The 13,049-nt window shown below is 36.6% G+C and overlaps 4 protein-coding genes across 4 annotated transcripts; all 4 read right to left on the bottom strand.

Annotated features, from left to right (window-relative positions):
- Positions 1 to 1,924: 1,924 nt before the first annotated feature.
- Positions 1,925 to 2,857, bottom strand: LOC129361227 (olfactory receptor 4P4-like). Its single transcript, XM_055031973.1, has one exon. It carries the CDS (start codon positions 2,855 to 2,857, stop codon positions 1,925 to 1,927), a length of 933 nt encoding a protein of 310 aa, XP_054887948.1.
- A 1,499-nt stretch (positions 2,858 to 4,356) lies between these two features.
- Positions 4,357 to 5,283, bottom strand: or64a1 (odorant receptor, family 64, subfamily A, member 1). Its single transcript, XM_055031478.1, has one exon. It carries the CDS (start codon positions 5,281 to 5,283, stop codon positions 4,357 to 4,359), a length of 927 nt encoding a protein of 308 aa, XP_054887453.1.
- Positions 5,284 to 9,177: 3,894 nt separating this feature from the next.
- LOC129360944 (olfactory receptor 4E1-like) lies at positions 9,178 to 10,125 on the bottom strand. The gene has a single exon (XM_055031476.1). It carries the CDS (start codon positions 10,123 to 10,125, stop codon positions 9,178 to 9,180), a length of 948 nt encoding a protein of 315 aa, XP_054887451.1.
- Positions 10,126 to 11,598: 1,473 nt separating this feature from the next.
- LOC129361226 (olfactory receptor 6N2-like) lies at positions 11,599 to 12,557 on the bottom strand. The gene is made up of 2 exons (XM_055031972.1): positions 12,019 to 12,557; positions 11,599 to 11,971 (listed from the first exon to the last, which is right to left on the bottom strand). Exons 1-2 carry the CDS (start codon positions 12,555 to 12,557, stop codon positions 11,599 to 11,601), a joined length of 912 nt encoding a protein of 303 aa, XP_054887947.1.
- Between the last annotated feature and the right edge of the window lie 492 nt (positions 12,558 to 13,049).

Below are 13,049 nucleotides of genomic sequence, written 5' to 3'. Positions count from 1 at the left end.
ATTTGAAGAAGGTGGGGGGGCCAACTTCACTCAGGTTCTGAACCTGCTTGGCTTCAAACCCGGTTCTGGCGTTTTGTCATTCACATTTACACCCAGCTCCCACCCTACTCCCTGAGAGCAGTGGTTCCAATCGGGTCACCGGACAGGGCTAGTTGTTCATTAGTGCACTGGCTGCAGTGTGGGACAGACACGAGTCAACTTCCAGATCTCTCAGTTAGAGAAGTCTTTAAACTTTCTCAATGTTATTTTGGCTGACAGCATCAAATAATTCCTGACAATCCATTTCTTCTATTCTTCTAACACCACAATTGACAAACATTATGACTGCTACTGTGCTTTGGGAGTCAGTATTAGTTTTCTCAGAGAATCATTGTTTGCTACAGTTATCTTCTGCAGGGTTTTCTTTTTGTAGTTGTGCCAAGGATGGGCTGTTTCTTAAAACCAGCAAAAAGATGAATATAAAAATCTGCGTTTTCTGCTACACTGAACACTGGAAGTATAAGCACCACTTCAGCCAAACTTTGTAAATCGGGTAGCATTTCTCCAAATGAAGCGATCAGAAGTTGGCAAGACTGAATGAGGGCTTTTTCTGATCTTATGGGGGAATTCCCACAAGCCACTGCTGTGGCTCAGCTGCACCAAACGCGAGTTCAAACTGGAGATGATATTCAGATTAGAAATATTTTTAATGGTTTAATTAGAAGGTAAAGCAAAGCTCACTCTTTTACTCAGCTTCATTGGTTACAGAAGGAGCTGGACAGTACAACAACGAATGGAAAAGTGATTTACTGTCTCTGGGGAGATTCTGTTGGCAGCTTCAGCAGGAATTTGCTTGAAATGATGATCCTTCCCTCTTTGAAGGCAGGAGAGTGCAAACACAACAGGGGCCAGAGGACAAAGGCCTTTTTGCACTGCCGGGCCTAGCCTCTAAAGACAACCATGATGATTGTGCTACTGTGCTTTGAGAGTCAGTATTGGTATTATCATTGTATGCCACAGTCAAATTTTGCAGGCTCTTTTTTGTAGGTGCACTAAAGGTGGGCTGTACCTGAAGAAAAGCAAAAAGATGAATATGAGAATTTGCGCATATTCATTGCGGATTCTCATATTCAATGCAGATAGGAGAGCCTATCCGCGATAGGGAAGGCCTATTGTGAGGGGATTTCAGGAAATCCTATCGCTCAGAGTCTTGATGACTTCTGATCGCTTCAATTGAAGAAATGTTCCCACCTTTAAAAAGTTTGGCTGACCTTTAGCTTATAATTCCGGTGTCCAGTGCAGCGTATTCATCTTCCAGATCATCATGAAAACCCTGAGACATCACAAACAAACGGTTCATTCAACCAGGAGGTTGTGAGATGAATAGCTCATAATTTAAGTGTAATGATATAATTTATTAGTGGTTTTCTTTTTTCTGCAGGTACTGGCATCCCAGTGAGTAAATGTTTTTCTTTTATTCCAGACAAAAAGCACTTAATGGTAAGAATGAATTATGACTAGATTTTGTTGACGCCATCAGTCAAAATGACCGACATTGAGAAAGTCTAATGCTCTTCTTTTCTGCACCCATTCATAAAATTTGTATCGTCAAAAAGCTTGTTGATAAATGGATATTTACATAGTATAAGCTTTCTAAAATATTTTAATAATTATTCATTTAAATTTTTAAAGTCCAGACCTATTTTAGGCACAAAATTAACCACAGCATCTACCAGGTAAGATGTCCATGACTTTTAGCATTTAGAATAGACAGACAAGAAAGCCAGATTACTTGCAGTGATAATTTACAAATTTACTAAAAGCTTTAAATATCTGTATAAAATACCAGCATATAATAAAAAAGAAATTAAACTAATTACATTTACTGTAAAATGCTATTCATGAAATTTTACATCACAGACTTACTAGACTTGTATGATGAGTTTTATCTAAACTCTGAACCTCGGCAGCAAATAACATGTGAGACTCTTTTCCTTAACCGAGTCAGTCTGAAACCGTAGATCAGGGGATTTATCACTGGTGGAACGATAAGAATCTCCATCGACATGAAATTTTTCACATTTTCTGAGAACTCCTCTAAGCCAAATCTCATGTACAACAAATCAAACAGCAACGATCCAACAACAGTTATCAAAGTGAATAAATGTGGCACACACGTCTGCATGAATTTACTTCTGTTCTCTTTGGATGATTGGCAGGATCTGACCAGAAAAACATAAGTCCACACAATGAAAACTGCATAGCCAAAATAAAAAGTGTAATTAAAAGCAGGAACAACAACCTGAGCTATTGAGGCAGAACAAGCCAGTTTAGAAATCAAAAAGTTGATGCAGTATATCTTTGGTATGTGGGATCCACAGAACCTTGATGTTACTGTTGTGCCAGTGCTGATAAACATGAGAGAAAATGGAATAATCCAAGCACAAAATACATAAACACCAACCCTTTTTGTATTCATCATTGAGTGGTACACTAGAGGACGACATATAGCCACGTATCTGTCATAAGCCATTAAAGCGAGCAAAGATAAGTCAGCGCCGGCTGAGGAGTGAATCATATATCCCTGCAGAAAACATCCAGGAACAGAGATTAAATGTCTGGTGGACAGGAGATCGTGGAGGAATTTAGGATAAAATCCTGCAGTCCCATAGAGTCCATTGATGCACAGATTACAGAGGAAGATGTACATTGGTTCATGGAGGTTTTTATCCATGATAATTGTCACAACGATTGTCAGATTCACCAACCAAATCGCACAATAACACAGCAAAGTGAGCAGAAAGAGAGTGACTCTGTGGCTGAATATGCCACTGAACCCTGAAAGAGTAAACATGGAAATCACCGAAACATTATCCATCACAGCAGATGGGTTCAACATGCCTCTGCTCATTACAAGTTGAATCAGCAGCCTGACTCTTTTCATCTGTGATGTTGCCAGGAGTTCACACTGCGCAGTGACGTGTTTCACAGAAGGCGTAAGCATCAGGTGACTCGAGATGAACCCCGCCCCATCCCCCCCCAAAAAAGATCTTCCACAACAGTAGTTACTGTTGCCTCATTAAGTACAGAGTTTGGATGTCTCATGTTCTACAGAGACATTCTTTATTCAACCATGTGATTCAAGTACCAGGAGTCGCTTGGTTTCCATTTGTGTTTTAAAATTAATTGCAGTGGCCCTTTTACTAACTGAGGTTGTCTGCATATTGGTGACCCAAACTCGTCTTTCTTGAACCAAAGCTAATTCCTGGATGGATGACGGCAAACCATAGTTCAACATGCAGTCCAGCTTGATTGGTTCAGGCAGAGGCTTAGGGTTTAAGGTCTCTGTCAACACTCTGTAACACTCTGTGTTGTTGAGTCCTGGAGAGATGATTGAAGAAGCTGTTGCTTCTACCCAACTGCACTGGCATGACATAAGTTATGACAGTATAACAGATTTTTATACAGTCATCCATTCATAATTGCATGCAATTCGCACAGGCTCATCTTTTAACATATTAAAATTATTTCTTAATAAATTCACCACATATGACAGCTTCATTAACAACATAAGTTTTTTGTCATGTTGATATGCAGTGATGGCCATCCTCTTTAACAATGTTTTAAATAGTTTTATGTTTGGACATCGATTGATTTCCATGCTTCACTCAATGTACTGATAAAGCAGAGCTTTTAGCTGGATTAAGGGCAAAAATGGTTGTGATTGAAGGTTACAGACTCCTGATTTACCTGGATAAAGAACTCTGGAAAAAAAATGAAGAGACCACTTTGGTTAAGTTTCTCTGATTTTACTTTTTATAGGTATATGTTTGAGTAAAATGTTCTTTTATTCTATGAACTACTGACACGTCTGAAATGCCAAGAAAAAAAAATTAACATTTATTTGCACAAAATAAGAAACGGTCAAAATAATATAAAAGATGCAGTCCTTTCAGACCTCAAATAATGCAAAGAAAATTAGTTTATATTCATTTATAAACAACAATACTTTCGTTTTAACTCAGGAAGAGTTCAGAGATCAATATTTGGTGGGATAACCAGGAGGTTTTCAATGGGGTTCAATGCAGTGTACTCTTAATTATTTTCATATCTGTATGTCACATTAAAAAAAAAATAAAACAAGCGGTTTATCTGGGTGTGTAGACTTTTTATATTAATTATATGTGCATAAAAATATGAGTTTGTATTAACTGGAGGGTAGAATATTGTCAAATAAACTGAATCATTAATGGATTAAATTGGTTTCCTGTGATGGTCTGGCCAAATTTTAACCATCATCTATCGTTACGTTTTGTTTCCTGATGCTTTACCACAATCTTTTCAGTTGTAGAAATAGGTTTGGGTTAATGTACATAGTCATCTTTTATGGAGAAATAAACCTAAAATGTGCCTCCTGATATCTGGCAGCTTGAAGCCGTACACAAGAGGATTCAGAACTGGAGGGATGACGACAAATTCAAAGGATAAAATAACAGCAACAAATGGATTTATCTCCTCCAGGTTGAATCGACTCAAGGCAATATCGCAAAATCCAGCGACAGAATAAATCATGAAAGAAACAATATGTGGTAGGCAACTCTGCAACACTTTACCCTTGAACTCCGTCGATTTTTTCCAGCATGCAATTAGGATCCTTAAATAGGTGTAAAGCACATAAAAGAGCGGGAGGAAGACTGTCGTGATGGTCAGAAGCATTCCTAGAACATTATGTAGAGCAGTGCTGACACATGATAATTTCACCACATTCCAGTTGGCACAAAACACCTTCTGGATCTCATTACCACACAGAGGGAGGCGGGTAGACATCAGTATTACTGCCGTAAGACTGAGAGCTGGAAAGATCCAGGCCAGAATCGACAGCAGAACAACAGCTCTAGTCGTCATCTTTCTGTGATAATGTAAAGGATGACACACAGCCACGTATCTGTCATACGCCATGATGCTCAGGATGGTCAGTTCATTTGAACCGTACGTGTAGATAACATAAATCTGAGTAAAACAAGCCAGTTGAGAAATCAAATGGACATCAGAGAGCAGGTCCATGAGAAACCTGGGGAAGAATCCAGCAGAACCGTACAGAGAGTTGACTGATAACAAGGCGATGAATAAATACATGGGTTGATGCAAAGCGCTGCAGTGGGAAATCACCAGGATCATCAGCAGATTGGCACAGATGATGAAGCTATAGAGCAACAAGCAGAAGGTGAAAGCTGCAAAGCGGTAATTTCCAATGTTCACAAACATGGTGAGGTTGAAGTAGAACGGCAAGGAGATGTTTTCCATTTCATCCCGTCAAATTCAGCAATGCCTCAAAACCAACAAGTTTACACTAACAGAAAACACCGGATAAGTTAGGCAACACATCAGTAGTATCGTCTGTTTCAGTCAGAGCTGAAGAGTTGTGAAAATAACAGGAAATGAATGAGTCTTTATCATCGACTGGCTTCAGACGTCATTCTCTTCTTTCTACTCTGGAGAATTGGCACACAAACCAACACTTTAATTTGGATTAATGTGGCATCTTACGTATCAGCTGTTTAAATTGAACTTAGATACAACTGTGAAGTAAATACAAAGTACTGCATAGAAAATAAATAAATGGTTTTCCATTTTTCCCCAAATCAAAACCTGAATTTGAGATCAGGGTAATCAAACTCATTTTTATTTTGGGCTGTATCAAGACCATGAATGTTTTCTAGGGCAAGTTGTCTCAGTATGTATTAATAAGAAACTGTCAAACTGCCTACATACTTATTGGAATTAAAGAATATTGATAATAATATTTGGTGTCTTTTCACACTGATCATTCCATCCAGGATTTTATGATTGTTTTTGTGATTTTTCACAATTAAACTCACTGATTTTGAGATTCTAATTTAGAAGCATTTGCGCTTATTTATGACAGTAAATGTGACTTTTTGTTACTTGTGGTATCAATTATAACTTGGCATCAAGTAAGGCTGAGGCAGCAGGGTAAAATTAAAGGAGTACTGCCACCTACAGGTGGGAGGTAGCAGTCACTTAACCCAAATGTTTTTGACCATTTTTGAGGAATCTTTGCAAAAAAAAAAAAAAAAAAAAGAAAGTTATAATTATGCATTAGTGCTCAAAAAATTCCAGGGGTCTATTGACTTTGAGTTAATTCCTGTAATTGTAAAAAAACAAAAAAAAAAAAAGGGAAACTGATTGATGTAATTTGGCATCTAGAGGGCCACATAAAAAGCTATGGCGGGCCGGATTTGGCCCCCAGGCCTTTATTTGGACACATGGTAAAGAAAGTCAACCTTTGTGTACTTGTATTTAAATTTAAATGCAGCGGTTCTGTGAATGCATCAGAGTAACATTAGTGAGAAAACAATCATTGTTAGGTTATTGAATAAAATCCCACATTTTAAACATCTGACTTATCTCCTTTTAATCTGAAAACTCTAACTAGAAAGGAAAAAAATAAATAAAACTACAAAACTGAATTGAATAACAATAACTAAAATGAATTAAGAGTTAGTTAATATATTACTATTATCTGTTCTGTAACTGAAAGTAACTTGTCAAAGAGTTTGTTATTGTGCTTCAGGGCTCAAAATGACTCACTGGATTAATTACTCTCTGAGGACTGTTAATGACCTGTTGACCACCTTCACTATAGTTACACCACAAAACACTTTAGACACAGGAACAACAAAACGCTCTCTGAGGACCTCCTATGTGACACTGAATCACAATTTAAAAAGAACTAATGTTCTGGCTTTTATATTGTAAATATTATGTCTTTCTTGATTATCCTGTGCAGTTTAAGTAGATTTTGAAGATGTTTGATTCTGATTTGATCCCACAGGGCAGCATAGAGTAACCATTGGGTAATAATTACCTTGATATTGGCCACAATGTTCCCTGAAGGAAACTATTTCCCACTGCAGCCACTTCTGGAACATCACACTGAACTATTGTTTAATCTACAAAGAGGAAATTACTTTTATTCCTTCACAGTGGAACAAAAGTGATGGCAGTTATTTCAGGGACATTCCAGGAAAGTATCTGGTGAAGAAAACATCTACTCCTTAACAATAAATAGTAGGCTATATGTTTGTACCTGGTAGTTTCTATGAAAGTAAGTGATAAATTCAATCTAAGCTACCTGGTACGATCCAGGAAAGTCTCATGAAAGTCCCTGGTAAGCTGAAAACAAAGTACTTTTATATTTTACTATTTTCATTTGTGAAGACTCCATGGGAGAACTTTGTGGAATCTACAATGTTCCAAAAAAGTAGAAGACATTTACATTGAAAGCAAATTGGTATGAAAATAACTCATAAGTTTGAAGAAAGCATCTAGTAGGTTCTGAAAAAATCCAATTAAAAACCCTGGTAAGTTCTATCAAAGTACCAGGTAAGTCCAAATAAATTACCTTAAAGTACTTGACAATTTACATAAAAGTCTCACATAAATTATGGGAAAGCACTTCAATTAAAGTTTCTGGTAGGTTCCAGGAAAGTCCCATGAAAGTTAATACCAAAGTATTAGGTATAAACCTTGAAAAATCCAAAATCGCTCCAAGATCCTGTGAAATGATCTCAAAGTTCATAGAAAGCATGAATAGTATGTTGGGCTGTAATCCAAAAGTATCATCCCCTAAAGCTGCAATACTTTCCTCGAAACTAGATACATGTTTCACACCATATTGTTGTCAGGAAAGACATTTACTCTACAACCAAGAAAGTACAACCCCCTACAAAATACTTAATGACCCAATGATTAGAAGTACATTTGTGTAAAAATCTAATATGAATAAAATCTTTTTTTTTTTTGTGATCATTTTAGCAAACGCGTAGGTTTACGTTTTGAATGAACAAACATAAGCTCTAATCGGTTCTATTGTAGTTTTTTATGTATATCTTTACATGAATGCAATACATTTTTGTTTTTAGCATTTCTTAAAAAAAAAGTTTTCCAACACAATTTAAATTTTTTAATTTGATAATTTTCCCGATTTAAGTTTGTAAATGTAAAAATTTCCAAGCACTTTTCTTTTGTTTTGTACATTTTAAATAAAGCATTTTGCAAAATGGGATTTACTGAGTGTATGTTAAATTAGGACACGTGATGCTGAGTGAGAACCTGGATAAACTTTGATTAGCTTCATTTTAAAATCTGGCTAAAAAAAAAACTCTTGAACCTAGACTAATAAATATTTTTAAAGCACATTTTTTATTTTATTTTATTTTATTTATTTATTTATTTTTTAATTCAAGTTTTTATTAAGGAACAACATAGAAAATATACATCTCGTCCATTCACATAAGATGATATTGACCTGTACACAATCATCTATTCAGTTTGTTATATTAATCAATACAGTTAACCCCTTCTTGTGATTGTCCCATCTCCAGTATTTAGTGTTCCCTTTTTTTTCCCCTCCTCCTCTCTCCTCTCAAAAGGAGAGGAGGAAGAACAAAACAAGTCAGTATCAACACTAGAATAACTTTTACGACCCTTAAAACCGAGGGTTCAACAGAGTAGCTAAGGAACTATGGGTGTCACCACAATCTCACTAGCTTCAGATCTGGTATTCATAAAAGTCCAAAGCACATTTTTTAGATCTTTAATGTCTTTGTTCATAAGTTCAAAACAAAGAATCACCAATGGTTTTCATCCGAACCAGACAGCTTAACTACAACACGTCCAAAACCTTGATGTATAGACATTTAGAGAAACAAAAAGCTGTAAAATTTATATTTTTATTTTCTCAGTGAAGTTGCACTCATCTTTGAGTTTTGATCAGACCAAACTGATTGATACGTTTAACAAAAGTGCATGTTGTAATGCAATTCATTGCAGTTCATTTACTTAGTGTAGCATCAATTTAAGCCAAGCCACCTTTTTTATAAGCACTTTTGAAGCAGTAAAACTGAAAGTGCAGAACAAACATAGAAAACAAAAGATCAAAATAAAACAAACACATGAAAGAGGCAAAGCACAACAGATAAAATAATCTTTCTAATTGTGTCAAAAGCTAATGAAATAAAAAAAAAAAGTCAAATCAGGGCAATTTACTACAAAAACAGATATAATAGATCCTGGTTATTCATAGTATTCAAACTAATTAGATTTTTTTTCACACACTTTTACACTTTTGAACCCTGTAAAAACCATTCATTGTAGGTGCAAGAGAAACATGTTTCAGACAATCCCTTTTAGTTGGAATCGTTGGTATGTCACTGCACACAAAAGCATCATCCTCCTCCTAATTTTTGTGAGGATCAGCCCATAAATGACTGGGTTCACAACTGGTGGAATTATGAGAAATTGCACGGCCATGAAGTTTCTTAAACCCTGCGGCACAGATGTCGATCCGTACCTGGAGTACATGAGGTCAAAGAGCAAAGCAGTGGTGACGTTGAATAGACACATGAGATGTGGCACGCAGGTCTGGATAAACTTTCCTCTGCTCTCTTTGGAGCTCAGCGCCGACTTTACAAGCTGAACGTACGACCAGCCGATGTAGAGAACATGAGCAAAATAAAACGCAATAACGATGAGTCCAACTACGTCGTTTGCTTTTGTCGAACCACAAGAAAGTTTAACAACGGCCCAGTTCTCGCAGTAAAGCTTGTCGATGTGGGAACCGCATAGCTTGAGCACTGATGTGAGGCTGACAACCAGCAGCTCACACCACAGAGGAACCGTCCAACACAAACAAACTAAAGCAACAGTCCTCTGCCGAGTCATCACAGAGTGGTAGGTCAGAGGTCTGCATATAGCCACGTATCTGTCATAAGCCATCAGTGCCAAAACAGAATAGTCAACCATTGCATAAGAATAAACAACATATATTTGTAGGAAGCATCCTGCGTACGTTATGATATGAGCTCCAGATAACAGGTCATACATAAACTTAGGATAAAAGCCTGCAGTCCCATAAAGCGCATTAATACACAGGTTACACACAATAAAGTACATTGGTTCATGCAGGTTCTGGTAGAAGATTATAGTTAAAATGAGAGCAACATTTACCAGTAAAATAAGACAATAACATAGTAAAGTAAGAGAGAATAATGTGACTGTATAGCTGGTAGTTGCATTGAAACCTGAGAGTGAAAAAAGAACTACAACAGACGTTTGATTCATCTGGCTACTGAGTGAATGTCTGATCTGCACTGCTGTTGGCGTAAGGTTTGAATTTATAGCTGAATCTGAAGGGAGCCTCCTTCCTCTTCCACTTTATTGGGGGCTGCTGGGTGGGAGTTTAAAGGGGACCTATGATACAAAATTCACTTTTTGAAAATTACCGTCTTTTCCAGACTAGAGCACACCTCACTATAAGATGCACCTACAAAGCCGCATGGTTCAAAGAGTGAGAAAAAATTAGCAGCTTGTAGTCCAAAAAATAACAGACTATAAGCTGTTATAGTTTATAGTCTATAACGCAAATATTAACCCAAATATTTATATTTATAAACAGTCTGAAGGTTTTCTAAAACCTCAGCAGAGCCACAGGCTGACTAAGTCCATGGCACGCCACACTGATGCAATAATTCATTCAAAAGAGACCCAATCAAGTATCCAGTGAATAGACATACTTTTAGTTTCAAATTTTATAATAAACTGAATTTAAATAAGTAAATCCATAATGTGGGTTTTCATTTTCTGACGAAAAAAATTAAAATAAAAATATAAATCCTTCTTCATTGCTCCTCAAGTGTTCCAGCAGCAAAGTGACGGCACATGGAATCAGAAGATGTAACTACAATCACTGAATTAATTGAACTGTAATTATTTATTTAGATTCACACGTACAGATGCCTCTTAAAATCTGTTTAAACCAAAAGTTTAATTGGATTTTCTGACTGTATAATAAGATTAAACTTGGCCAGAAAATGGACATCAGACTGTTTCCAGCTAAAAACAAATCAGGGACTCAAACTAAGTTATCTCAAACTAAGCTAACTTAATTTGAGTCCCAAACTGAATGAGCAACAACTTTTCCTTTTCCATGACAACTTAGAGGTCAAAGGTACAAAACTGGGTTGTTTCACTAGTTAAGTGTTAAATTAAGCAAATTAACCTGAAGAAAGAAAATATAAAAATGTGTTTGGTGTTAATATTAAATGTTTAAATCAGAATGTTCTGTTTTGTTAAAGAATTGACAAATTATTTACCTTTTTGTTTTTAACTTTTTAGTTTTCATGCGTTTCTTTTGTGGCATTAAAACTTTTTCAACCACATTAAGCAAACACACTGAACTGTTTTACTAATCCTTTATCATTTTTGGAAACGTGCTAAACAATGTCATTTAAATTGTTAATATTTGGAAAACAACAAACAAACAAGAAGAAACAGTAATGGAAGCAAAAAATTATTAAAGCAACACTCAAAAATATTGATATAATCTTGGATTTTTATTTTTATTTTTGTTGTTTGTAATTTTAAAACAAAATATTACACAAGTTTCCTATAAAATAGCTAATAATAAACATTTTCTACCATTTCTGCAGATAGTTCTTGTAAAATATTGAGTCATGGTGTAACGAAATGTCAGGAAAAAAAAACATACAAGTTGCGTTGCAAATGCGATGAATATTTTCATACATATGGCCAACCTCATCCTCTCCCCTCCACCTGCTTTTTGTACCTGCACAATCTGAAGAAACTGTTGCGAACCTGAGTTAAATTCAAACCGTAGATGATCGGGTTGAGCATCGGCGGGAGGATCAGGAACTGGATCGCCATGAAGCTCTTCAGACTCTGCGACACCGAATCCGATCCGTATCGAGCGTACATGACGTCGAAAAGAAGCGTGGCGATGACGTTAATCAGACATATTAGATGCGGCATGCATGTCTGCAGGAACTTCCTCCTGCGTTCCGGATACTTCAAAGCAAACGTAACCAACTGAAAGTAAGAGCATAAAATGAAGAGAGCGTGGCCGCAATACAGAATTGTATTGCGGCCACGTGCTTGACAAAAAATCCAACTATATTATTCAACGTTGTTGAATGACATGAAAGTTTAATAAAGGACCAGTTCTCACAATATAGTTTCTCTATCTGGAAGCCACATAAAATCAGCTTGGAGCTCATGATCATGACAGCAGACTGGCAGATCATTGGCACCAGTCTGGAGAAACACACCAAGAAAGTGACCCGTTCTTTGGTCATGATGGAGTGATACTCCAGAGGGCGGCAGATGGCCAAGTACCGTTCATAAGACATCACAGCGAGAATGGAGAAGTCTGTTGTTGCATAGGAGTAGATGAAGAAAACCTGCAGGAGGCAACCAGCGTAAGAAATGACATAAGTGTTGGACAACAGATTGAAGAGAAATTTAGGGTGAAAAGCCGCCGTCCCATAAAGACTGTTAAAACACAGATTACACAGAAAGATGTACATGGGCTTGTGAAGCTTTTCCTCTAGTAGGATAGTAAGAATAAGAGCCACATTGACAAATATAATCACAATGTAACACAGCAGGGTTAGAGCAAAAAGGGTCAGGCGGTATTTTGCTGAACTGTCCTTAAATCCCAACAAGGTGAATGAACCCATCATGCTTGCATTGACCATTATGTTCATCTGAACACGTCTCTGTCAATCCTAGATGCTTTTTCCATGAACGTGTGCTGCAGACTGTGAAGATGAAGGGATGTGCCGGCTTCAACAATTCACCGCCTGCCCAGGAAAAACATCTGCGTGAGTCTTTCATTTAGCGCCTGTTGAGTCCAATCAGAGCTCAGTTCATCTCCAGAGCATAATTACTCAAAAAGGTGGCATGAAAAATAAGAAAACTTCTGTAACTGCAGTGAAAGATAAAATAAAATTATAGTCCAAAAAGATGGAAATGTTCCTTCGGCTCTCCAACCGTAAAATAAAACACATTCACACAATATCAATATAGCAATAAACATTTCAAACATTTTTACAAAACATTTGCTGCAGAATAATAGTTCTTTGCTTGATATTTATTTCCTTTTTTATCTATTTTTTATTATCATTTTCTATATTTTTCATTTTTCCAAATTTCTGGAAAAATTGTCCAGATTTTTCCAGAAATTTGGA

The sequence above is a fragment of the Poeciliopsis prolifica genome, unplaced genomic scaffold (genome assembly GCF_027474105.1).
Source record: "Poeciliopsis prolifica strain line A6 unplaced genomic scaffold, Auburn_PproV2 SCAFFOLD007, whole genome shotgun sequence".
Taxonomy (NCBI): domain Eukaryota; kingdom Metazoa; phylum Chordata; class Actinopteri; order Cyprinodontiformes; family Poeciliidae; genus Poeciliopsis; species Poeciliopsis prolifica.
The sequence above is the reverse complement of the archived record's forward strand: the minus strand, read 5'-3'. Positions and strand labels throughout refer to the sequence as shown.

What these genes read in the sequence shown, in the direction of transcription:
- LOC129361227 (XM_055031973.1), bottom strand. Translation starts at nt 2,857, where the DNA reads ATGGATAATGTTTCGGTGATTTCCATGTTTACTCTTTCAGGGTTCAGT.
- LOC129361226 (XM_055031972.1), bottom strand. Translation starts at nt 12,557, where the DNA reads ATGGTCAATGCAAGCATGATGGGTTCATTCACCTTGTTGGGATTTAAG. An exon ending in AAACTATATTGTGAGAACTG is followed by an intron (nt 11,972 to 12,018) that starts GTCCTTTATTAA and finishes TGAATAATATAG; the next exon opens with TTGGATTTTTTGTCAAGCAC.
- LOC129360944 (XM_055031476.1), bottom strand. Translation starts at nt 10,125, where the DNA reads ATGAATCAAACGTCTGTTGTAGTTCTTTTTTCACTCTCAGGTTTCAAT.
- or64a1 (XM_055031478.1), bottom strand. Translation starts at nt 5,283, where the DNA reads ATGGAAAACATCTCCTTGCCGTTCTACTTCAACCTCACCATGTTTGTG.